This window comes from Psittacula echo (assembly GCF_963264785.1).
Source record: "Psittacula echo genome assembly, chromosome: 1".
In the NCBI taxonomy this organism is placed as follows: Eukaryota; Metazoa; Chordata; class Aves; order Psittaciformes; family Psittacidae; genus Psittacula; species Psittacula echo.
Window position 1 is genome coordinate 76,793,496 of NC_137735.1, and position 25,590 is coordinate 76,819,085.

The 25,590-nt window shown below is 39.7% G+C and overlaps 1 protein-coding gene across 2 annotated transcripts in view; it reads left to right on the forward strand.

Moving 5' to 3' along the window:
- Positions 1–903: 903 nt before the first annotated feature.
- PDE5A (phosphodiesterase 5A) overlaps positions 904–25,590 on the forward strand; it is a gene marked incomplete at both ends in the record, with an annotated part of 62,163 nt that continues 37,476 nt past the window's right edge. For both annotated transcript variants that reach the window (XM_080635281.1, XM_080635282.1), the window contains 3 exons: positions 904–1,007; positions 14,841–15,423; positions 16,962–17,051. In XM_080635281.1, coding sequence (XP_080491407.1) covers positions 904–1,007; positions 14,841–15,423; positions 16,962–17,051 — 777 coding nt within the window. The remainder of the gene's footprint in view (positions 1,008–14,840; positions 15,424–16,961; positions 17,052–25,590) is intronic.

Sequence of the window (25,590 nt, forward strand, 5' to 3'; positions counted from 1 at the left end):
TCACGCTTTGTGCAAGGTCTTTTGTAAATGCAGATTGCAAATTATTACGAATGTGTGCACATGCATGTCTCAGAATGGAAATATAACACATGAAACTGATGCTCAGCATAAACCAAAATTTCAATCCCTACTGCCTAATAGCAGAGAAAGTACAAGCTTGTGAATTGAGCATCCTCAAATTAGGCTGTGCTTATTAAATGTCCCAAATAGATCTAAAAGCCTCAGTGTAGGCATGAGGACTGAAAAACCATGGCTTTAGTACTCATAGCCCAGCCGAGGTCTGCCCAAGGTCATATATTGACACCCAACAGTGAAATACTCTATAGCGACATCCAATTTACCACTTTTTTGAAGCAGGCTGAAAAGAAAATTAGTGTGAAATGGGGACGGGAGAGAAAAACAATCCCTTTGCCAGACTGCGGGTGAACAATTTACTTCTTCATCCCTTTTTTAACTCATCTCCGTGGGGACCGCCTGGGCCAACCGCTCCCGGTCGGCTTCGGCGCACGAGAGCCGCGGGCCGCAGACCCACCGCCTTCCTCAGCCTTCCTCCCGCCTGCCCTCGCCCGCCACCGTGCTGGGCACCGCCGGGGCAGGCGGGGCGGGGCCGGGGTGCGGCAGACCCCCGGGGCGCTGCGGGACCGCGGCGGAGGTGGAGCTCCAGCCGGAGCCGGGTGTCCGCTGCGGGACAGGCGGACAGGCCGGAGATAAGCTGAGGTGGTGCTGCCGGCGCGGCGCTGGGGCGGGACACTGGGCTTCCTGCCGGCCGCGCACCTGGGAGCGGAGCTGGGGCGCCGGCCGTCTCGGGCATCGGCATCGGCAGCAGGAGTAAGACTGAGACTGGGGACATCGACCACAGCAAGCGAAGCAGCGGCAGGAGGCGGCAGAGCGGCGGCGCGGAGCATGGAGAGCATCTGCTCCCCCCCGCCGGAGCAGGAAGCGGTGGAAGCGTGGCTGGACGATCACGGCGACTTCACCCGCTCTTACTTTGTTAGGAAAGCTACGAGGTAAGACCGGAACGGCAGTGGATAAAGGCAGACCCTTTCTTCCCAGCAAAAGGTCGCTCTTCCATTAACCTTAGCTGTCTACAAAAAGAAATACAAGGGGAAAAAAGCGATTTCCCCCTCCCCCCCTCACCAAAAGCGCAAAAACTGAAACCGAGCAGCAGCTCCGGCCGCCGCCGGCCACATTCCGCAGGCTCCCGGGCCGGGCCACCGTGGTGCTGCGAGCAGCGCCAGCGTCAGCCCCAGCCCGGCCCTCTGGGGTCCGCAACCTGCCCCGGGTTCGATTGATTTATTTTGCGGTCTCCGTGGTTTAAAACAGGCATAGCCAACTTCTTGCGAGTAGCAAGCAATACGTATTTCCCTGCCCCGCCAACTAAACAGAAGTATGTCGAAGCCTCAGATAACATCTCTTCTCTTCAGGACGGCGCGTTGTGTCACTGCTCAGTAGTCTCTGAACAAAGCGCTGCTCTTCAAGAGCTCAGTCGCCCCGCGGGCTCGTCACCTTTCTTGACAGCTCGACGGCCGTCGGGAGGAGGGGGCGGTGCGTTATCGCCACGGGGGCTGACGAGTCGAGCGCGGCCGCTGGTGCCGTACGGGGAGCACTGAAGAGCCGAGCTCTGCCCGAGGAGCAGGACGAGTACAGCCGCTGAGGGGAGCGGGCTCCTGCAGCCGGGAACATCGTGCTGCACCCCGGGGCTGCATCCCGCTCCCCTCTCCTTCCTGCAGCCCTGGGGAAGGGCAGCAAGCGGGGGATCGCTGACCCTGGACGCGCGGGCAGGGGCAGAAGGGCAGTCTCCCCGGCAGGGGCAGAGTCCCCAGCAGGGGGCAGCCTCCCAGTAGGGGCAGAGGCTTCCCGTAGGGGCAGAAGGGCAGTCTTTCATTAGGGGCAGAGGCTCCCCGGCAGGGGGTAGCGCGGCGCAGGCGGAGTTGCTGGTCGCCGCTGGGCGGGAGGGTTTAAGGAGGGGGGAGAGGCTGCGCCGCGCCTGACCTCGGTGCTGGTTCTCGCAAAGAACCTAATGGAAAGACCTGGAGAGCTCATCTGGGCTTTTCTCTCCTGGCTTGACATGTTGCCTTTTGGAGACAAGGCGAGGTATTTGTTAACCGTTCTCACACTTCGGCAGTGGGACTTCAAGTTGAAATCAAGTGAATTCCGCTATTTTTAGAAGTGGGGTCAGGTTTCCGTTTTGAATATTTTCCGATAAACAAAGCAGTGGGGATGCAGAGCACCGGCGGTCTGCAGCTCCCACGGTACCTCTTAGCTGAGAAGTCGGGTTAGTAAGTCCTCTGGCTGGTTCCTCGCACACGCTTCCCTCCTCTCCGCTCTGCTATTCTCTTGCTTCTGAGCCGCTGGCACCATCTGCTCACCGATGCTGGTTTCCTGCTGTCCCAAGTCACTTAGCAGGGCGGGCTGGATGCATTCAGAGCGGGGTTTTGCTGCTGCTCCTTTCTGCATAGGATGGAGTGGTAAGAAGAGAGATCCCCATTAATAATTGACTCGCAGCAAGCTTGAAAGCTTCAGGGATCACTTGCTTTCTTGTGACCATCTGTCATGCAGTCTCCTCTCTTTCTTTGGTTCATTTGACAGAAAAGTAATAAAGATTCCATGTAAAATGTCTTTTAATGTTTGTGATTTTTAAACGCTGTGCATAGGTGCTGGATGCATAGATGTAAGTAGTTAACCTTGATCTTCTCCAGAACAGTAGGGCATGGTGTGTAGTTGAAGGGTAGCTTGTTTGCCCAGGAAATAGGGTGTTAGCAGCTTTGAGAAGGCACATTTTATTAGTTCAGCCTGTCACACTTCCTTTGGAAACTGGAAGTAGCATTGAACAAATAGGAATGCTAATTAATAGTATGTGCTGTGTCAGATTTGTTTCCCCACGGACCCACAGAGAGGTTTGGTTAGTTTTGTTTGGTTTTTTTTCCCTTGTTTTTTTGGGTTTTTTGTTTGTTTGTTTGGTTTGGTTTGGTTTTGGTGTTTTGTTTTTTTTGTTTGTTTGTTTGTTTGTTTTTTGTTTGTTTGTTTGTTTTTTAATACTGAGACATAGTTTGGTGTTTGTGTGGGTCTCAAACAGGCAGTGGTCACAAATAAAGTTTGGCCATGTCTCCATGATAGCAATGCTCTCAGTTCTGCAGGAAAACTGTTGACTTTGAGTTCTTGCTTGGCCACAGCTCCAGGATGTTTTTGAAGTGATGAAACATTGTGTTTGCCTCAAAAGTCTCTTCTCTGCTGTCTTGCATGGAATGGTTGGGGTGGTTTTTGGATTTTTTTTTTTTGTCCTTATTATATAAATAGAAGACTATAACTAGATTTTATCCACTAAATGCTGTAAAGCTGAGCAGTTTGAAGGAATTGATGTACTTTACAAAAGGTTTAATGTTCTATACTGTAGTGTTATTTAGAACATGAAAACATTTAATGTTAAATGTTAACATTTCATGTTAAATGCCCAAACATTTAATGCTGTGTTTTATTTTAGTGGAATCTTTCTACAACAGCAATACATTGAACAAAGACTACGCTGTTAATGTTTTGTCACTTGGCATTATATTTACTCTGTCAAGTAAAGCAGAGTTTTTTGAACTAGTTTCAGCTGTTTTCTAGTCTTAATTTACTGCTTCTCAGTTTTTATTTTGCTTCATAATATGCCAAAGTCCTCATGGGTGCTAAAAGCAATAGACTAAAAGGAGAGTTAATTTGATACCTTTCAGAGCACAGAGGCATATTCTACTTCATACTGCAAGGCACAATTGCAGATGGATAGTTTCTGTCTCTGTTTCTCAAATATTTATATGCAAGAATAGGAAAAGATGACCAGCGCAACCGTTTACTACAGAGTAATACAAGCCCTTTCCACTGATAGTAATGAACTTTGAATCAGAGCCTAATTTAGCAAGTTTATGACAGGTATTCATTTTTTTTTTCTGTGCAACTAATTAATTCCCGTAGTGTTTTATACAGTAGTTCTTTTGGTAATTCCCACAAAAAATGCTTTAATTAGGTGTCTAAATAATACTTATAAAAGAAATGCTTTGGGTGCTCTTATGCTGCAGATTTGTTCTGTTGGTTTTGTGTGGGTTTTTTGGGTTTTTTTTGATATTTTTAAGTATAGGGGTCAGATCATAGAATCATAGAATCACAGAATAGTTAGGGTTAAATAGTTCTATTTCTTCTAAATGGAACCTCTTGTTCCATTTTGCATAGGTCAGTGATATTAGTATCAGTTTTCATGGTTTAGATAAAAATTGTATTTTCTGTGAAGATGGCACTTCAAAAGAAAACATATATTTTCCTTCACAATTAGCTTGTGTTAGCTATTTTTCTTAACTTGACAGTGATTAGAAAAATCCATATTCTGGATTCGTTGGGAGAAGGGCTGCAGGTTGTCTACTTAACAAATTTGTTTCTGCTTTCCTCCTCTCCCCTAAAATGTGTTGTAGAAGAAAAGTATATGCCTGCATTTTGATCCTGCAATGCCTTGAGTTTGATAGCATTTACAGGCGGGCCACATCAGTGCCTTCCTCAAGTCTTTGGTGTCTAAGTGCACTGACATATTCTGCAGTATACCTATGGTGACTGACTTCCACCTGTACAATGCAAGGTTACAATCCTACAAGCATATAATCCAGGAGGATAGCTTTACATTGCTCCCTCGTTTGAGTAGAATAAACTGTGATCCCTTGAGTAGGAAGCAACAGAATCAGTTATTACTTTATTTTGTAGCAGAGGTGCATACAAGTGAAATACAGTGATAATATATCAATAGTTGTAATTCATTTGGTATTATTACAGTATGATCAAAGGGCAGAAAAGCAAAGAGGAAGTATGTTACCAGCACACGCTGGTGACCAGCTGAATTTGGTTGACTAAGTGATAGTGTGTGCTGGTTGACAAACCTGGCTGGAGAGTCTGGTACTGCACACTTAGGGTTTCGAGCATTTCTAAATACCTAGCTCCTACTAAATTTTAGCTATTTATTTTATTCCTTCTTTTTTCTTTTTCCCCAGCTCCTCTTGCTATTTTTTTCCCCTTCCAAAATTCTAGAATTGGCTATCATGGTCTGGCTTCCTGGAAAGCAGAAACGTTTTGAAGTAAAATGATTCTTCCTTTAGATTTTGTTTTATGTTTACCCAACTGTTATATGGCTCTTTGTAGCTGCTGCTACAAATGTAATTGTTCTAACTAGACACTATAAAGGCATGATTTTTTTTTGTGACAAAGTTGTACTGCATTTATGGCTGAATCAACTTTCTTTTGGTTTTCCTGAAGTTTTATCTTTTTATGTTTCTTTCAGAAAAACAATCCATGCATTGTCGTGTTCAAACATAATACTTGTTTTCAACCCCTAAGGAATATTTCTGCATTTCTAACATCTTGTTTGTCCCTACTTTTAAAAATGCGGAAGTGATTCTCTGTTAGTGCTCTTTGAGATCAGAAGCAGCAGACTGCCAAAATAGCCAAAGTAAAAGTTCTCCCCTCAATTAGTGGCAACTGCAGTTGCAGTTTTTGTTTGGTTTCCTAAATGTATGAATGGCATGATAGATACAAATTGTTAATCTAGGTCTTGTATGCTTTTCACTGGAAGTAAGATTATTTCATTATAAATACATCTTGGCTTATTAGCAGGGCTGGGAAATATTTACAAATGAATTAAGGTGGGTTTGTATTTGGAAAAAGAAATGTCCTTAACAGGATGGTACTTCATAGTTCTTAATTTAGGATTCCAGAAGTGGCATTTACTGGAAAACTGTACTTTGCTGGAATTCAGATATTGCACAACTTGAATATATCAATTGCCATTTATTACTTTGGAAAAAACTCAAGTACAGTTGTTTGGGTTTATTTTCTTAATGATGGCAGGTGGACAACCAGTTTGTAATGTGCTGTCTAGAGTGCAAAATTATTTAGGATATTTGCCTTCTAATCTCCGTGTCTAGAGGGCTTTTAAAAAAGGTCTTTCATTTTGAGCCAGCTATTTGAAGTTCAATCTCGTAAATATTATACGTCATATGCATTATGTTATTGTTTTGTTTGGTAATATACATGTGCTTAAGTTTTTTCCTAATTGAAAGAAAATTAATTTTTGGAGTAAGGGTATAAAAATTCGGATTTTCTAAGACAGAGCTATTGCAGATTTTCTGCATTGAAATGCGCTTTGGCCTCTATTTTTTCTTCAAGAGATATTGCTGACGTACAAATAACAATCCTAAAAATAGACAGGTATGAGCCATATTCATCTCTAGCATGACCTTAGTAAGTAGGCAGTGGGTTTTAAACTTCTGTGATTGAAGGACCACTAACAGTTTTCTAGTAGTGGCACAGAATCCTATGCAAATTGTTCTAACATGCTGAAAAGGGGTCTTGCTTTTCTAAGTTATCCTGAGCAAAGCATATACAAGAAGACTGCAGACCACTGATTCTTTCAACCATGGCTTGAAACCACAGGAAGTAGTGGTATTAATGCAGGGATCAGAATATTTTCTCCCACTTACTTGGTTTTATTGGATGCTTACAGAGCTTTTCCAAGAATGAAGTACAGAAAAAAAAATTGATTTCTATGAGATCTTGGAAAGTTTTCTTGTTGGTTTAGCGATCTCCATAATTGTACCACTTACAAATAAGGTGTCTCTGTCTCTATGCCTTTCTTGATAACTGCAAAGTATTAAGATCCTTCCAGAATATTTTGAACTCCATATTCAAAAAGCACTCAAGAAGGTAAGGAATGTTACTCACATTCATGAAGTTGTAAATGTGATTAAGTATTTTTGGCATTTATTCTTGGAAATAAAGTTAGTAGTGTGCTGGATCATTTTGGAAACACTCTCTTAAACCAATTACTGTAGACTGAAGAAACTAATTTGAGAAATGATAAAAAATCACTTACTAGCTTACTAGCAATTTCCATCTTTAATTCCCCAAAAGCTGAACTCCTACACAGAATTTCTGGTGTGAAGATACACTAGTCAGCAGATAGTACTGAGCAGTTACAAGGAGAATGTGCTTTCACTACGTAGCATTTGCTCTAGGTAATAAATGTGCATGCACAATACATGAATTAAAGTACAACTGGTAAACCTTAGAGAACAGGTACAAAATAAGATGGGGTGAACTGCTTTAACAGTTAATCTGTCATTTTGCCTTCTGTAATTTCAGGGTAATTTTGTTTTCGTATTATAGTACTTTTGATAATGCCAACAGCGTTTGAAATCTCATTTCCATTTTTTTGCTCTTACTAGGAACACTTTAGAGGACAGGGTCAAATTTCTGGCAACTAGGAAGATAAGTGGAGCTGAGGCATACATTGTCTCTGTGGGTGATGAGAAAGTTTGATGCCTATCTTATATTTCTAAATCGTAGAAGCTCATGAAAGTTTTGTGTTGGGCATCTGTGGATGAACCATCACGTGAGGAGGAAATTCGTGTCTTTGTACAGGATTAGGACCAAGACCACATATATAAAATGAAAATACTGATGAGTCTAATTGTGAGGCTGAAGTGAGACTTTCATAATGTGTGGACATGGTGCTAGCTCTCTACACAAAGACAAAATGTGTGATACATCACCTGTGATGTCTTCAGATCAAATAAAGTGTATCATAGCCTGTGTTCATGCCTATTTGACTGATAGATTAAAAGCTCAGTTATGTAGGACTATGAGACTCAAGAATTACAAACAAAGCAATTTTAGACAATACTGCATTCTTGATTTGAGCTAATATGCTACCACCTATTTTCATTTTCACCATTAAAGAGGAAGCATTTTGCTTTTGTCATGAATAAATATAATTAATAAAATGACAGAATACACGTCTCTCCCTTACTGGCAAAGAAGTATACATACAATTACATGGAATGCTTTCTCATTTATACATTTATATAATCTACTTGAACACAACCAAAAGGTAAAAAAAAAAAAAAAAAAAAGGAAGAGGGGGAGCATGAAATGCAAACCCAGCTATTTACGAAGTGCCAGAAAGGAAGGCCAGCTCAAGTGGCCCTTGTGAATAACTCAATGGCTGTAATTTTGTATTAGCTCTGGCACTGAAAATATAGCCACAAAATATATTTGTGCATTATGTTGAATTCAACCCAGCACTGAGAGCCATCCTAAAGCCTCTGCACCACTTAAGTCCTACTTAACCCCTATTTTAGGAATTTAAATGGAACTGAAGTGGTGCCTGACTTAAGTGAGGTCTCAAGGCAGGTGTGAATTTAACTTTTAATCTGTCTTTCACCAAAACCATTAGCATTGTCCTATTGCTTTCCACAACAAAATAATTAGGTACATAGTTTTTTTTAATTCTTTTGAGCTTGGAACAAGAAGCTCAAAAATAGGAGGAAAAATAAAGGTCATGTTTTAGAATCTGACCTTCAATCCCCAAGAATTTTTTCTGTCTTTATAGTGTGAGTAGAAAGTCCCTTATATGGAGGAAAGTTTTTTTGTGAAAAGGTAAACTTGCAGTTTGGTTGTTAAAGAAAGCTTGAAAATAACCAAGAATAGCTTGTTAGTAGTAGTCCTCCATTTCAAATACTTTTGCTTCAAATAATAAAGGAACCTCTGCCTCTTATTTTAAAAAATAATATGAGCATTCAGACAAGATTTACATTGTTTCATAGTTCTAAAAAGTTGTATTTCACTCTTTCACGAGCATGGTTTGAATCAAGAATTAGAGTTCTTAATTTAGATCTGTATTCAAACAGAAGTCAGTCAGGCCACTTAAAATGTTTACAGTTAAATGTACGCTTATAAATTTGACTGCATTGTGCAAAAAAATAACACAGACTTTAAGTTAAGCTTTGTCTTTAAAAACTGTTTGCCTACCACTATTAGCAATAGCATCTCTAGTAACTACAATTGGAAATGTTTCAAGGAAAAACAACTGTTAACTTTGTCAATCTTTTTTTTTTTCTTCTTTAGTTAACTTGAAAACACTTATTTTACAGTCAGTTTACTATTCCCATCTACTGGGGCCTTACACAGTTTACTTAAATGTTTCCATGGCCAGAGGGGAGACAAAAACACTTAAAACATGACAGTGGAATAGGATGTACTGGCAAGAAAATGGGAAGGCAAGCATAATGTTAAAGTGACACTGACTTTCAAACTCATTTGTTAAAACTGAATAGTTTTTGAGCTGTTGCTAATGCTTAAAATAATTTCTATGTCAAGATGCGTGAAAGAAATTTGAAGACATCTAGTGGTTATTTTAAGGAAAGCAATTAAGAAAATAATTACGAAGCTGAGCTTGAAATATTGTTGATTTCAGCATTGGCAGGATTAGGCCACAGGAATTCAGATACTTGAAAGTGGGCGTTTCCTAGTAGGCAAGTTTGGATTGAATCCATCTTCTGAAGTGTGTCTTTGGTAGCTGCTGGTTTGCATGACAAATTAGCAAACAGGCCACACCACTGCGGAAAGGTTGCACATTGTATATATAAAAGACCTATGAGCAACAGAGAAAATGAGGAATTATTTGTTATTTCACTGAAAGCTACTCATTACTCACTACTTTTATGGTACAGTAATTATTATGCATTCTTTGTGCAAGATAGTTAAGATGCAGTATACTGTCATTGCTGCGTCTCATTGTTACTTTTTTTGCCGTTTTTGCACATTTTCTCCACAGACACTACATACCTGCTGCGGGTTCACAATTGCTATGGTCTTACATATGTAGTGTGGCTACATGTGAGAGCAATATAATTATAATCTGGCTGTTACTTTATAAGCATCCGCACCGGTTTGGTTTTTTTGTTTTTTTTTGCAAAAGTATACTGTGTATTTTCAAGATAATCACAATGAAGAAAAGGTGGGTACAATAAATTATTTAATATTCCCAGTGTATGAGTAGAATAATAATTAGTGTCAGGTCAGCATGGTTTGATACATACAGCAGAGGAAATAAAGCAAGATTCTCATCAAGTCGCAGATCTGAAGACTTCAGGTCTACTTGTGCTGTTCTGTGTGACTTGGCTCAAACCATGTTGCTTCTTTGTGCCTGTGTTTTTTCACCTAGTGGTTTTCTATTTTTGTTGCCTATTCATACTGAAAACTTCCTGCTTTAGGGACAGGTCTACTTTGTGTACAGTGTTTAAGCTGTCAGGGCCAAAGAGTTTTAATTCCCCTGAAATTTCTGAGTTCTCATGGAGTGCAGATAATGTGCATATATATATACAAGTGCGTACATATATAAGTATTATAGAGGGGAGGATCCCACAATTTTTTTTTCTTTAAATGTTTCACCTGACATTGTATTTTCATCCCATTCTCATCACTATCTCTTCAAAATTCCTTTCCAATTTTGGGATATGCTGATGAGGTCACCAGCCAAATTCAGCAGTCACTATTGCCATGCTCCTTTGAAATTTTATAGGGTGTTTTATGCAGGAAAGACTAGATTTAGCTGATGGAAATGACTAAAAAATGGTTACTTCATATGCAACTCTTTCTATTTATGAACTCTGGGATAAATTACAGTTTTCTCTAGCAGAGGCTCACACTGCAGTAAAGGTTCATAGTGCAGTACAGGATGCATGCAGCTCATCAGGAATGGATGCTGATGCCTCAACATGCAACACCTCAACATGCAGCAATTGCTGTGCTGGTTCGGAGACATTGCATTGGTTTTAACTATCTGTGTAGATCACTGTGGATCAGTATCTGCTCCTGTTTAATACACTCCTGCAATTTCTAAACTTAATTCTACAGCAAGCGTCTTGTTCTTACAATCAGCTCTTGATGATCTCAGTGCCTAACTGAGGACTATTTATATGAATAGAATAGTCCCATGTGTTTGTTTCTTCCTGCAGTCCTTTAAAAATAATGTCTTAATTAATCATACATAGTGCTTGTTACTCATATCCAGTAACCTCACTTGTAGTTCAGTATGTGTCTGGTATGTATCTGTCAAGTTAATTCTGCACTGAGAAAGTAATTGTGTTAGTAACAATATTCTTCTTGTCATGCATTGTTAAATAGGATTGAGTATCAACAAGCAAATGTATGTCAAGTCTTTGTCTGATGGATTTTAAATAGTTCGAACACATCAGTTAATGTGAAATGCTAGTTTTTCTACCCGCATGTGTGTAAAATGAGCTAAATAGTTTCCTTGTTAGAAGAGGCATTCAGTAAAGGTCAGTGAACACTGTTCTTATTCCAGCTGAATTTGAACGGCTTTCCTGCTGCCCAAATAAAAATGCCTAGATGCTTGGAAGTTGAAAATCATGCTTTAAACAGTATAGTTAAGGATTTGTTGTTGTTAACATACAGAGCTTTTTGAGAATTGCCCTCTATGTTGGCAAGTTATTGGACAACAGTTATCTAAGAGATGTTAAAGGGGACAGGAATATGTTACTCAGAATTATGCAGCTCCACATATAGTTCTGTTCAATGTCAAAGTGTTTCATAAATAGTGCAGATACCTAACAAGTTGTCAGTTCTTATGAAAGAAATGTAATTACTTTCATGTAAATGATTTTACAGTTACGTTCCACATCCTTCAATACCCTCCATAAAATAGAGAAGTGAATGTTTATTTTCCATAGTAAATTCAGCCTAAAAGAGAGCTAGGTGAAATGATAGTGTTGTATATTCTCCTTTCGTAATGCGTAAATAAACAGTCATTCAGATTGCTCTACAAATAGCTGTCACTCTGCAATAGTACAGGTTCACCCATGTGCATTTTCAAACATGCCTAGACAAAGTGCACAGCTTCCTATGCCTAGTCACTTGGAGTTTAAGAATGCTTTCCATCAATATCAGGCTATAACATTTACTTTTAAATCTTGTTGTACATGAATGCCAGTCCTCGATGTTGAGAAAAAAATCAAGTCAGCACACACACTCATAGAACTAGGTCAAGTCACAAACCTTCTTTTACAGCTAGTAATTATTCTCTATCTACTTTCTGGTGTCTGAGGCTTCAAACACACCCAGCTCCCATTTTCAGGTTCTTTTCTGCAGCCTTTATGATAAATTCTGTGTAGAAAAGGCTAAGATCTCCAGGTAATTGCTCTTCTTGAGGAGAGGAGGGTAAAACAAAAAGAAACCACATACAACATAAACATAGCACATATGAGGACAAAAAGTATCAGCACTGATTTTAGAGGTTGTACTGTGTTTACTTATAAACTTCTGCATTTTAAGCTTTTCATTTTTCTTTATGATACTTTTGGTCATTTTAATCTCAAGTTTTGATTCTGCTTTCTCAGTTTAATAAATGAAAATCCCAAAGATTATCAAATCCTAGCTTCTTACTTTGACTGTCATTAAAGCAGCTTTTGCAAATGTGATACTGCCCTACGCAAACTGTATATTTCAGTAATACATGGCCACAGCCTCCACATTTAATATTTATCCTGTTTAAGTACTATAAAGTAATCTTGTTAAAGTCAAAGTTAAATAATATATAATTGTTCTTTATGCTTTTTTATGGTGCAGAACATTTGGATGAGGTAACTCCACAAAAAATACATATTCCTACTGTAATAAGGAAGGATCATTGGTAGGTTTTATTAATATACTTAAAAATCAGAGCTTCCTTTAAAAATAAGTGGCTAAGCAATGAACCAAAACTCTTTCCAGAATAACAGTGGAATTCATTGTGTTCGCTGGCACCATGTTTCCAGTAACTGGACTTGCTTTAGATTGCTGGAAAATTTATAATAGATGCTAATTGAGGTATATTATTGCTACAGCAAGCACTGCTCCAGGAGCTTCATGGAAAATGTGAAAACATGAGATGAAATCCTAGCTCTGTGGTGGGCAAAGCTCCCACCACCTTAATTGTGTCCAACTTTTCATTCAGTGGTTTTGGACTCGTCAGAAGATCCACAAATGTCCTATGTGAACACACTGACCAGTCAGCCTTGAAGATCATGGGGGCTATAAATGATACTTAACTGTGTATATAAGGTTTTGCATGATCAGGACCACAGTGTGCAGAGAGAACCCAAAATAAAGAATAGGCTGTCATCCATTTATTTGGAGTTGCAATTGTGTGAGTCAGAGTAGAATTTGGTTTTGTAGTGCTATGCTTAGTGATACTTACCTCAGTCGGACTTCTTGAGGGAAAAAAATTACCAGGTAGCTAGCACTGAAGTGGAATGGGTGCAATAATATGACTTTTCTTTGCCCAGGTGCTCCCTTTACCCTCACATGATTTCTCAAATCAATTCAGTTTCTCATAGCATGTTTGCCTACAGTTGAGATCTCCAAATGATACATGCTTGCAAAATCTGAACAACTCTTTCAAACCTCTCTAATAGAAGACAAGCAAGTTTCCTGTTGTGGATTGCATGCTAATAAAATTATATTGATGGACTTTAGATTTTAATCTATTACTTTACTTTGAATTTAATAGTTAATTATATGTATTATTGCATTCTACAACATCGATGAAGCTGTTCTGTAAGGAAAAAAAGCCTCTGTACAGTGCTTTTCATACTGAACATATGTTGATGCATGTAACTGATCAGTAGCTGACTAACCTGACAAATTTCCATGGTTTCATCCAGCTTCACTCTTGAAATTCCTGTGGTCAGCTGAGCAAATAAAAAATATCTAAGATTTAAAACATGACCACCATAAAGTTTTCCAAATGATACGACTTTAATAGGATTTTTGCTGTTCATAGGCCCATACATTATGTAACTCAGAAAACAAACATTTCTTCTGAGAGTTGGTCATATGCTCTGACAAATCCTTGACAATGAGTAAATGAAATAAAAAGCCCTGCATTAAACAAACAAAACCAAAGAAAACAAAAACAAACCATCACCACCAAAAAAACCCCAACATCTGAAAAACAAACCCCAAACAAACAAACAAACAAAACCAACAGATTTTTTACAAGAAAATATTGTGGTGATAAGAAAAAAGTATACTCATGTTATTGATGATATGTGCTTATGAATAATTCAAGATATACTGTACTTAGTTATTATGATGAGCATATTATTAGGGTTGAAATTCTAGTGCTAAGTTAATTTGAGAAATAAATACTAGAGTTTAGTTAAAAACTGAAGTTCAATGGCAAACTCTTCAAAAGTGTAATTTTGTGGGTACTCAGTATTTTGGGTTGAGTGAGGCGTGAGTTTCATCTGCAAGGAAAGGAAAAAGGAGAGATGCATGAAAACAGCATGTCTTTTCATTATTTTGAGGGGGGTTGAATTAGAAATATTCATATTCCTGCCTGACAGTTTTCAAGCAAAACTTTGTGCTTTGAGTCAAACCAGCGTTTTTCATTAACCCTGAGAGAGCAAAGGAAGTTAACATAAAAATAGTGTATAGGTGACATAAAAATAGCAGGGGCTGCAGGTGATTTGACAGAGACAATTAAGGTTCAAAATTGACTTTTTAAAAGTTAGGGATGGTCTAGAAAACCAGAATTAAACCATCACGTTTTGTCTTCATATGAATATGTATTCATCGTACACAGAAATCCAAATCTTAGCAATGGTATGGACCAGAACTTTTCAAGTGCAAAATTACAGTGTAAACTTCCGATGTATATCCTGACAGCCACAGTGTAAGGAGTCTTCCTCTGCCCTGTTCAGCTATTTCCTTTAGGCAGAAATAGCTTCCTTTTTATGGGGCGTAAGCCATTACTGCTTAATCTAGGCTAAGTGCTACATAAAATATGAGAATATTGATATAGGGGAACACTAAAGCTGCACTCATGTCCACTGTATGTAAAGGTCTAAAGTTACTATCTTTGCAGTGTCCTTTTTAAATATGTATTAGTTCCTGAGGACTTTTAACTTGCATCATTCACTATGTTTTTATTTTTGTTTTCAGAGAAATGGTTAATGCAACTATGTTTTTATTTTTGTTTTCAGAGAAATGGTTAATGCATGGTTTGCTGAGAGAGTTCACACCATCCCAGTCTGCAAGGAAGGAATCAAGTCCCAGAGTGAATTCTGTGCTTGTCACCAGCCTGTCTGTGCCGAGACTACCAACCCTGGGGCCCCAGTGAGGAAAATCTCTGCTTCTGAATTTGACAGACCCTTAAGGCCGATTTTTGTCAAGGACTCAGTAGGAGCAGTGAGCTTCCTCTCTGGCTCTGAAAAGAAGGAACAGATGCCTCTGCAATCTCCGAGAATTGGGACCAGTGCAGGGGATCAGTGCTCAAGACTATTGGAACTTGTGAAAGATATTTCTAGTCACTTAGATGTCACAGCGCTGTGCCATAAAATTTTCCTACATATTCATGAGCTTATAGCAGCTGATCGCTATTCCCTCTTCTTGGTCTGTGAGGACAGCTCTAATGAGAAGTTTCTTGTAAGCCGACTGTTTGATGTGGCAGAAGGCTCTACCCTGGAAGAAGCTTCCAACAGCTGCATTCGCCTGGAGTGGAACAAGGGCATTGTTGGGCATGTGGCAGCTATAGGCCAACCTCTGAACATCAAGAATGCCTACGAGGTAAACCAAGAAAATTTATCTTGAACAATTCTTGAAAAAAGAAAAAGCTGTATTATCAGTTGTTGTGATATTGCCGTTTTAGTACATGTATTAGGAGTTATAGTGACTTAAACCGGTCAAGATGCAAATCTGATACCATGCTTTCGGTTAGAATGTATGTATAATACATATGTGCTTATACAGAAATATGTAGCTATGACTGGCTAACATCAAAATAAATTATATAAGTTTGACATTAGCAGTCAGATATCAGCCCCATTTGAACCTGCTAAATGCACACCAGTATTTGCATTTTTATCTTTGGACACTTAAATGATTACATTTCTGCCTGTGCAAGGACGTAAGATGCTTCTGCGCCAAAATGAATTAATTTGTGAGTGTAAAACCGGAGTACTGTGACTAAAAATACTTCAGAGAATTCTATCATACTTGAAATACAAAGAATTGGAGCTGAATGAACAAGAACCAGGTGAAGAGTTTGAACTCTATAGAGGTCTCCCAGATGAAATGACACTCTTCAATTTGAGTTATTTAATGTAAAGCCAGATGAAAAAAGGAAGAGAATCCAGTACTGGGAGAGGATACCTCTTACATTTCAGCTTAACATCTCTTCATTCGAGGCTCTTTGGATATGCTCATATTGTATTTTGAATTTAGGAAATTTTAATTAATTAACTAATTAATAAAGGCATAAAGAGCTGAAAATTACTGCTTCATATCTTAGTTAATCTGAGCATGTTTACAGAACTAGGTAACATTACTGAGTGGATTTTTCAGAAGCAAAAAAGAGCACTTTGATTTTATATGGGTTTATTTTCAATGCTTGTTTGCTGCCTCAGAAACTGTCTAAAAAATTGCCAAGTGCATGCTTCCAGCAGGACATCACCTGTACTGATGGTTTAAAACTTCATTCTTGAATTGCGTCTATCATGCTCAACTTGAAATTATTTACCAAAGAATAGCAGCCTTTAAAAACAGTCTTTTGTTTTATTTTATTAAGTATTAAAAAAAAAAATTAAAAATCTGAATTTTATAACAACACTCCACTGAAAAAAAAATGAAACAAGCACTCTCTGGTAAAAGCAAAAACACTAAACCACCTTCATGAAACTTTGTTCCTTTATGGACTTTATGTTCCTTTATGGACTTACGTCTTTCAGTGTATTTCTGTAATTTCTTCTTGATGATAAAAGCTATACCAGGGATGTTTAGTCCATGTATACATTTATTATAATGATGGTCTAGGCTGGAAAAAGGCTTCTCCTAGGGTTTGGGTGTTTTGGGTTTTTTCAGTTCTTTCTGGCTGTTACATTTATCCACAGGAAATCATGATCCACATACATGCTTTTTGTTGTTGTTTTAACACACTGATAGTAACAACTTTATATAATTATTAGCTAGTAAGGGAACCTTTGTTATCCTGGGTAACATTTAAGTCAAATATTGTACTTTTCTTAACCTTTAAACCAGGAAAGAAAAAGAACTGGTCTATAGCCAAGTAGTCAAATAATACTGTTTTTTTCTTTTTCTTGTACCAGGATCCAAGATTCAATGCAGAAGTTGACCAGATCACAGGGTATAAGACTCAGAGTATTCTCTGTATGCCAATAAAGAATCATAGGGAAGAGGTAAGTTGTAGTATTGAGATTACTTCATATAATACTGTTTTCAGATATACTAATGCTTTAAACTTCTATTAGCTGGCAGTCATTATCTTACGGTATAAAACCATCTCTTTTTTTTTTTCAAAAAAAAGACTGTTTATGTTTGCTTGGAATTTAACAATATCATATCTAGTTTCAGTAATGTAAGCCAAAGGGAATTGTCAAGAAGAGTTTAATCCCAGATGCAGAAGTAGAATACAGGTATTTAACTCTAGAAGTGCTGTTCTTTGTTCCTGTACCAAGTGTCTGTCAGCATTAAAGCTCTCTGCATACTTATTGGTCTATCTCAGTGCATTCTCAGATTTCCATTAAGAGTTACTGTACTTCAGCTTAGCTTGTATCTACGTTATTTCTTTAGAGGACACAAATTGGGTTTTATCATTGTCTTAAGAAGCTGGGTTTTACATTCTATATATTTATTACTTATGAGCTAAGAAACATGTTAAGTGCTTAGCATCAGGCATTGGAAAACACATGGTATCAATGTCACTCAGAAAAATTCATCCACAAGTAATGTAACTTATATCACTCCTAATTTGAAACAATGTGAATCTAATCATTGAATGCTTGTAGGTATTTCCCATCCATGCTACTTCTTACAGAAGTTCTCTCTTTCTGTCTGATGCTATTACTGTAGGGAAAATTCTTATTATCATAGAATCATAGAACAGTTAGGGTTGGAAAGGACCTTAAGATCATCTAGTTCCAAACCCCCTGCCATGGGCAGGGACTCCTTGCACAAAATCATGTCACCCAAGACTCCATCCAGCCTGGCCTTGAACACCACCAGGGTAGAACATTCACAGCTTCTTTGGGCAACCCATTCCAGTGCCTCACCACCCTCACAATAAAGAACTTCTTCCTTATATCTAACCTGAACTTTCCCTGTTTAAGTTTGAACCCATTACCCCTTGTCCTATCACTACAGACCCTAATGAAAAGTCCCTCCCCAGCATCCTTGTAGGCCCCCTTCAGATACTGGAAGACTGCTATGAGGTCTCCATGCAGCCTTCTCTTCTCCAGGCTGAACAGCCCCAACTTTTTCAGCCTGTCTTCATACGGGAGGTGCTTGAGCTTCATCAACATCCTCGTGGCCCTCCTCTGGACTAGTTCCAACAGTTCCATGTCTTTCTTATGTTGAGGACACCAGAACTGCACACAATACTCCAAGTGAAGTCTCACAAGAGCAGAGTAGAGGAGCAGGATCACCTCCTTTGACCTGCTGGTCACACTCCTTTTGATGCAGCCCAGGGTATGGTTGGCTTTCTGGGCTGCGAGCGTACACTGCCAGCTCAGGTTGTTTCTCATCAACCAACACCCCCAAGTCCTCAGCAGGGCTGCTCTGAATCTCTTCTCTGCCCAACCTGTAGCCGTGCCTGGGCTTGCCCCAACCCAGGTGTAGGACCTTGCACTTTGCTTGGTTGAACTTCATGAGGTCCTTATTAAGGACTAATGATGCCTTCTTGCACTGAGTATTTGACGAGTGAAATCAGTATAGTCAATGAAAGCCAGTTAATGGAAAAAAAGTGAGGTCCACTGTTTCACTTAGGGATCCTAAACATAGTAGCCTTCAGCCACATCACTAGTTCTTAGAACGCTCACAAAGTGTAAGGTGCTCTATAGGGTGTGTCAGAGCTTTAAGATGGACGATTTCTTTCCTGTAATTCCTTTATTTTTTTCAGAGTTACTTACAGTTTGTGTCCAGAAAGCTCAAACTCCAAAAAGAAATGCTGCCAAGATTGATTTGAAGACATCATACTTTCTTTTTCTTGCTCTTCCATCTTTCACTCTTCTTATGGAATGTGTCACCTTGACTCTGACTGTACTGAACATTTTTTCATTAAATAAATTGATTGAACTCTTGATTTAACTTGTCTGTTGAATTAAGATTCTAGCTGACCCAGACGATAAGCCAGAACTTTCTTTTTTCACCTACTGCTAATTTTGGTTTAAAATATTTTTTTCAGTTCTTCCAAGGACAGCACTTGATCCTTTCCTGCTTAAAGGACTTCACCTTTCTAACCAGCAGCAGTCACTGCTGGCCCTGAGCCAGCTGATGAGCAAAGCAGATGTTGTGTGTAGAGCTATTGGGGACCAGTGATCCATGTCAAGCTGACGCAAGGCTTTAAATTTCACCTATTCCATAACGTTTACTTTCTGTTAAAAAAAAATCCTATTCTGTATGTAATTTGGATCAGGAATGGATGACAAGATCCTGCTAGCCAGGCAGTGTGAAAGTAGTTACTTCTCACTGGGTCATGCTGGTAGGTGAGGAAAGGAGTAAGAGCTGTACTATGTTGCTCCAATACACTATGACTTACAGGCTGAACAAACCTGCAATTGGACATATCTTTAGCTAGCTTTCTACTCCTAAGTGCATCAGCAAGTGGAAATGAAGCAGCAGTTGGTTTACTTTGAAGTGTTCAGCCGACCTTCATTTTGAGGAGCATGTTACACTCCACTCATAGGCAGTAATTTGAAGGGGCTAAATTATAATATTTCTTATAGGAAAGGATGGCACTTTTAAATTTTTTTCTGATTTTAAAGTCTCTACCAGAAGTTTTTTCTCCCTCTAACACCATAACAAATGGCTGATTTGTTTCTGGAGAGATGTGAGAGTCAGTCAACCAGTCCTTAATTTGCCACGTGCATTCTGCTGCTTTTTCTGTTTAAACGTCCTCTCTCCTCCCACCCTTCCCACCTCTCCCAAGAAAATGCAAAACCAAACTGGCTCCTCCTTGTTAAAAAATAAGATAAAATGAAATAAAAAAGATAAGATTTAAAAATCTTCAAAGCCCCTCTAGTAATGCTGAGTCTAGTAAGTGCTGCCTTAGCCCAAGATGCCAGCAACAACAGTCAAAAGATGATTCGGGAAGACATCAAAAAATAAACACTGAGAAAGAGAAGCAACTGGGGTTTTGTGTGTGTGTGTTTGTTTAGTATTAATACTATTTCTTTTTTAAACAAAAGAGTAATTGAAAGGAAGAAAATCCCATGCTGATTATTAAATCCTCTGGGCCTGTTAAAGTATGGAGGTTTTTCCAGTAGATGGTTTTCACATTTGCCTATATTTCCATGAGGCATGTGGGAAACCAAAGGCTTACTTAAAAATAGCAGCTAGTAAGAAATTCCATAGATGAAAAGAAGAAAACAGTTTGATTCACAGAAGAGCTCATAAAAAGGACCCAGGAACTAGTATCAGTAAGAAAAAAGCAGTGCAATAAGAGGACTTTAACTCCACACAGATGTGCATAAAGAATGGAATTATGTTCACTTAATAGTAAAAGAGCTTTTCTTAATCCCCTAATCAACCTATTCTTGCTGACAGAAATGCCATAGACACATTGCATTTCAGATGCAGAAAATTCTGCTGGTTATGTTCTTTAAGATCAGATCATAAAGGCTTGCATAGTGTCAGCTTTATGAAGAGTTCTCATTTTCCCATGAAAAATTACAAATGCAAAGTATCTGAGCTTTGCATCTCACTTCAGGGGCTTTGAATAGACTCCTGATATCTGTAAAGCCCTCCTACACAATCTCTAATAACTAAACAGAAATTCTTTCAATCCCATCATATGGATTGAAAGGATTATCAGGTGATGTTTTCTGGCATGCAAAGGTGTATCATTTGCTGGTTATCACCACTGAAGAAAACAAGGAGGAAGAAAGGCCTCGGGTAACCTGAATTGTATTCTACGTAACAATTATAACAGTTCTAAGTCAAATAATTTAATCATCTGTTCCTGTATTTACATGTGTCATAAGGTGAATTGAAGCCATAGCAAAGGCTGCATTTTGATCCTTAAAGGTTTTCTCTTCTGGAGATTCTTCTGTAAGAGCAGATACATATTTATCTAGACATCAGTATGTAAGACTTGCTACTTGGATTATCAACATGTATCAGAGAACACATCAAACCCTTCAAAACAGACTGAATTTGTACCCTCAGTAGTACCAAAGCCACCAATTAGAAGTTATATTAGCCAGCGTGTACCACAGAGTTATCATGGTTATTTCTTCTGCAAGAGGAAGCTGGTATTGCTGGCCACGAGCTTTAGCTGCAGCTGTTAATGCTAACCATTTCAGTGCTTATATAGACAGGGGTGCTTACAAAACGGGGTCTTACCACTACTGGCAGAAGACCTAAGTTTGTGGCAGGTCTGCACTGTGTATCTCAAAAAGCAGCTTTTCTTTCCTGGTGTGACCTTAAACATTTGATTTTTTAGAAGCTATAAATGCTACTGATTTGCATTCTAGAGCTCCTTTAATAAAGTCAGTAAATGCAGTGGCACTTTCTTCTGATTTTGCTTGGTCTTAAATTAATTTCTTTCATTTTTTCAGCTATGCAAAATAATTTCCATAAAATTGATTTCAGTTTAATTTCTACTCAAATCTGTAGGATTTTCTCACATGGGAACTTTTAGCTGAATTAATTGAGACCTAATCTTCCAGGCTCTGACTGTGTATGATTGAACTTCCTACTAATTGGCTAGGGAAATGTTTAATTTTGGCAGTGCTCACTCCAATAGTTTCGTTTCTTGTTTACTTTGTCTTATCTCCTGTCGCTAGGAAGCTCTTTCCAACAAATTAGGGGTGCTACTCTCTATTTACAACAGCCTTTAAAAATATCCTGTTGAATTTATAAAATGTGACCAGGCATGTTACGCTTAGCCAGCTAAGTTATTCTCTCCCACAGTGAATCCTTCAGGTATAATACATCCCAGTCACTGCAGTATAGCATAGATCTAGCCAATTGTCTTGAGCTCAGCTGTAACTTCAAGCAGCTGACTCAAGTTCCAGAAGCATTCTTGCTGCAGGATTATGGGGATCAGTAATTTGCTTCTTGGGTGGATTTTCAGCTTATGTTGAGACATGTTATAGTAGCTAGACTGCTGGAAATCGTGCTGGCTATTGCTGGCTGGAATGATAGAAGAGGATGTGAAAGTTTTGATGATTAAAAATGAAAGCCTGTAAATATAGTTCTGTCCCTGCAGGATAATTTTACAAGCTTGAATCAAACGCCTGCAAGACCAGGAGAGCAAAGTAAAGTTAAAACCACTTGGTCTGTCTTCCCATCTTTAAAATGAGATATGAACTGAGTTTCCCTCTTCCTGTTACCATTTCTTGGCTTACTGTAATTTTTCTTCATGTGCCAGCCAAGTAAATAAAAAACCAACCATATCTTCTTAAGAAGAAAAATTATGCTACTTACATTTTTATGTCAAGTCAGCTGAAGCAAAAACCAACTATAAAGGACAGTAGCTGCCTGTAGAGCTGAACAGCTTTCACAGAGTTAGGCCTGTAATCGTAATGTGCAAAAAATTGCAGCATGAAGCAATCCAGATAAAAGTCAGAGCACAGTCATCACCTGCTGGGTAATACTCTAGGTAGCCTGCTACTTTTGGAGGCAGGAGTCAGCTATTGCAAGAAAATAGTAAAAATAAATTAGATAATTAGAAAAAAATCTCTCCTTGTAATGTGGATCAAGCATTATTAAATGGGATAACTGGTACAGACTGAGAAGAAAGATTACAGAACAAGTAGCAACACTGGAAGATGACCTCTGTTGCCAGCAAGAATGCAATTAGGAATGCAATTAGAAATTTTACCACATCAGATGTGGTAAAAAGGTGTGGAACTGACTCAGTAATTGTTGGAGGGTTTTTTTCTCCCTTCTTGGGACTAAGTAATAGTAAGATACTAAGTGATGGAAAGAGAACAATTCCATCATCAAAATTGGTTTTTGTTTCATGGTGTATGTCTCTTTTTCATGATCTGAATGGAAAATACCAAAGTACTTGATTTTTGACCCAAGGGGAATTTTTCCAAATGACTTCAAAGAAAGCTGGACCACTAAGGTACTTTAGAATTAGAATTAGAATTAGAATTACCAGGTTGGAAGGGACCTTCAAGATCATCAAGTCCAACCCATGCCCTACACCTCGACTAAGCCATGTCACCAAGTGCCACATCCAATCTCTTTTTAAACACATCCAGGGATGGTGACTCCACCACCACCCTGGGCAGACCGTTCCAATATTTTATTATTCTTTCTGTGAAAAATGTCTTCCTAATATCCAACCTGTACCTTCCTTGGCGCAGTTTGAGACTGTGTCCTCTCGTTCTGTCAGTTGCTGCCTGGTGAAAGAGACCAACCCCCACCTGTCTACAACCTCCTTTCAGGAAGTTGTAGAGAGTGATAAGGTCACCTCTGAGTCTCCTTTTCTCCAGGCTAAACAACTCCAACTCTCTCAATCGCTCCTCATAGGGATTGTGGTCCAAGCTCCTCACCAGCCTCGTTGCCCTCCTTTGGACGCGCTCAATCATTTCCACGTCCTTCTTAAACTGAGGAGCCCAGAACTGGACACAGTACTCAAGGTGTGGCCTCACCAGTGCTGAGTACAGGGGAAGAATAACCTCCCTGTTTCTGCTGGCCACACCATTCCTAATGCAGGCTAGGAAGCCATTGGCCTTCTTGGCCACCAGGGCACACTGCCGGCTCATATTCAGCTGGCCATCCACCAATACCCCCAGATCCCTTTCTGCCTGGACACTATCCAGCCACACTGTCCCCAACTTGTAACATTGCAAAGGGTTTTTATGGCCAAAATGTAGGACTCAGCACTTAGACTTATTAAATTTCATCTTATTGGATTCTGCCCATCTATCCAACCTATCCAGGTCTCTCTGCAGAGCCCTCCTTCCTTCCAAAAGATCGACACAAGCTCCCAGCTTAGTGTCATCTGCAAACTTACTGATGAAGGACTCAATACCCTCATCCATGTCATCAATAAAAATATTGAACAACACCGGTCCCAGCACAGACCCCTGAGGGACACCACTGGTGACTGGTTGCCAGCTGGATGCAACACCGTTCACCATCACCCTCTGGGCCCGGCCATCCAGCCAGTTACTGACCCAGCAAAGAGTGCTCCTGTCCAAGCCGTGAGCTGCTAGCTTTTCCAGGAGTATGTTATGGGGGACAGTATCAAAAGCCTTGCTGAAATCCAAATAGACAACATCCACAGCCCTTCCCACATCCACCAGGTGGGTCACCTGATCATAAAAGGAAATCAGGTTGGTCAAGCATGACTTAACCTTCATAAACCCATGCTGGCTGGGTCTAATACCCCGGCCATTTCTTAAGTGCTGCTTAATAGCACTCAGTATGAACTTTTCCATTAACTTTCCCGGCACTGAGGTCAGACTAACTGGCCTGTAATTACCAGGATCCTCCCTCCTACCCTTTTTATAGATGGCTGTCACATTGGCCAGCTTCCAATCATCTGGAACCTCGCCAGTGAGCCACGACTGTTGGTAAATGATGGAGAGCGGCTTTGCAAGCTCATCCGCCATCTCCCTCATCACCCTGGGATGGATCCCATCTGGTCCCATTGGTTTGTAAATGTTCAGGTGCCTCAACAATTCTCTAACTTCCTCTTCTTGAATAACAAGAGGACCATTCTGCTCCCTAACACCACCTACCAACCCCAAAGTACAGTTATCGTGAGGGCAAGGTGTCTTCCTACTGAAAACTGAGACAAAAAAGGCATTAAGCACTTCTGCTTTCTCCTCATCTTTAGTTACTAAGTTTCCTGCCTCATCCAATAAGTAGCAAAGATCAGTCTTACCCTTCCTTTTACCATTGATATATTTATAAAAACTTTTTTTATTATTCTTTACGGAAGTTGCCAATTTAAGTTCAAACTGAGCTTTGGCCTCCCTAATTTTCTTTCTACATGCCCCAGCAGCCTCCTTAAACACTCCCTGAGAAACCCTACCCTCCTTCCAAAGATGATACACCTTCTTTTTATTTCTAAGTTCCTTCATAACCTCAGTACCCATCCAGGCTGGACGCTTGCCTCATCGGCTCATCTTTCGGCACACAGGAACAGACTTTCCCTGCGCCCTCAAGATCTCTGTTTTGAGGCACACCCATCTTTCCTGAACTCCTTTGTTTTCAAGGGCAGTTTCCCAAGGAACTCTCCGAATGAGTCTCTTAAACAGGCCAAAATCTGCCCTCCGGAAGTCCAAAGTATAGGTCTTATTGATGTTCCTCCTGATTTCCCCGAGTATTGGGAATTCTACAATTTCATGATCACTGTGCCCCAGGCAACCTCCAACCTGCACCTCACCCACCAATCCATCTCTATTAGTGAACAACAAGTCTAACGTAGACCCTCCCCTGGTAGTCTCACTCACCAGCTGTGACAGAAAGTTATCCTCCACACACTCTAAAAACTTTCTGGACTGCCTTTTTTGAGCTGTATGAAATTCCCAACATACATCTGGTAGGCTGAAGTCGCCTACAAGAACAAGGCCTGAAGATCCAGAAACATTCTCCAGTTGCTTATAAAACAAGTTGTCCACTTCTTCTTTCTGGTTGGGTGGATGATAACAGACCCCCAATAGGATATCAGCCTTACCGGCCTTCCCCTTGATTCTTACCCATAAACATTCAACCTCATCATCATTAATTTCAATACCTATAACATCTAAAACC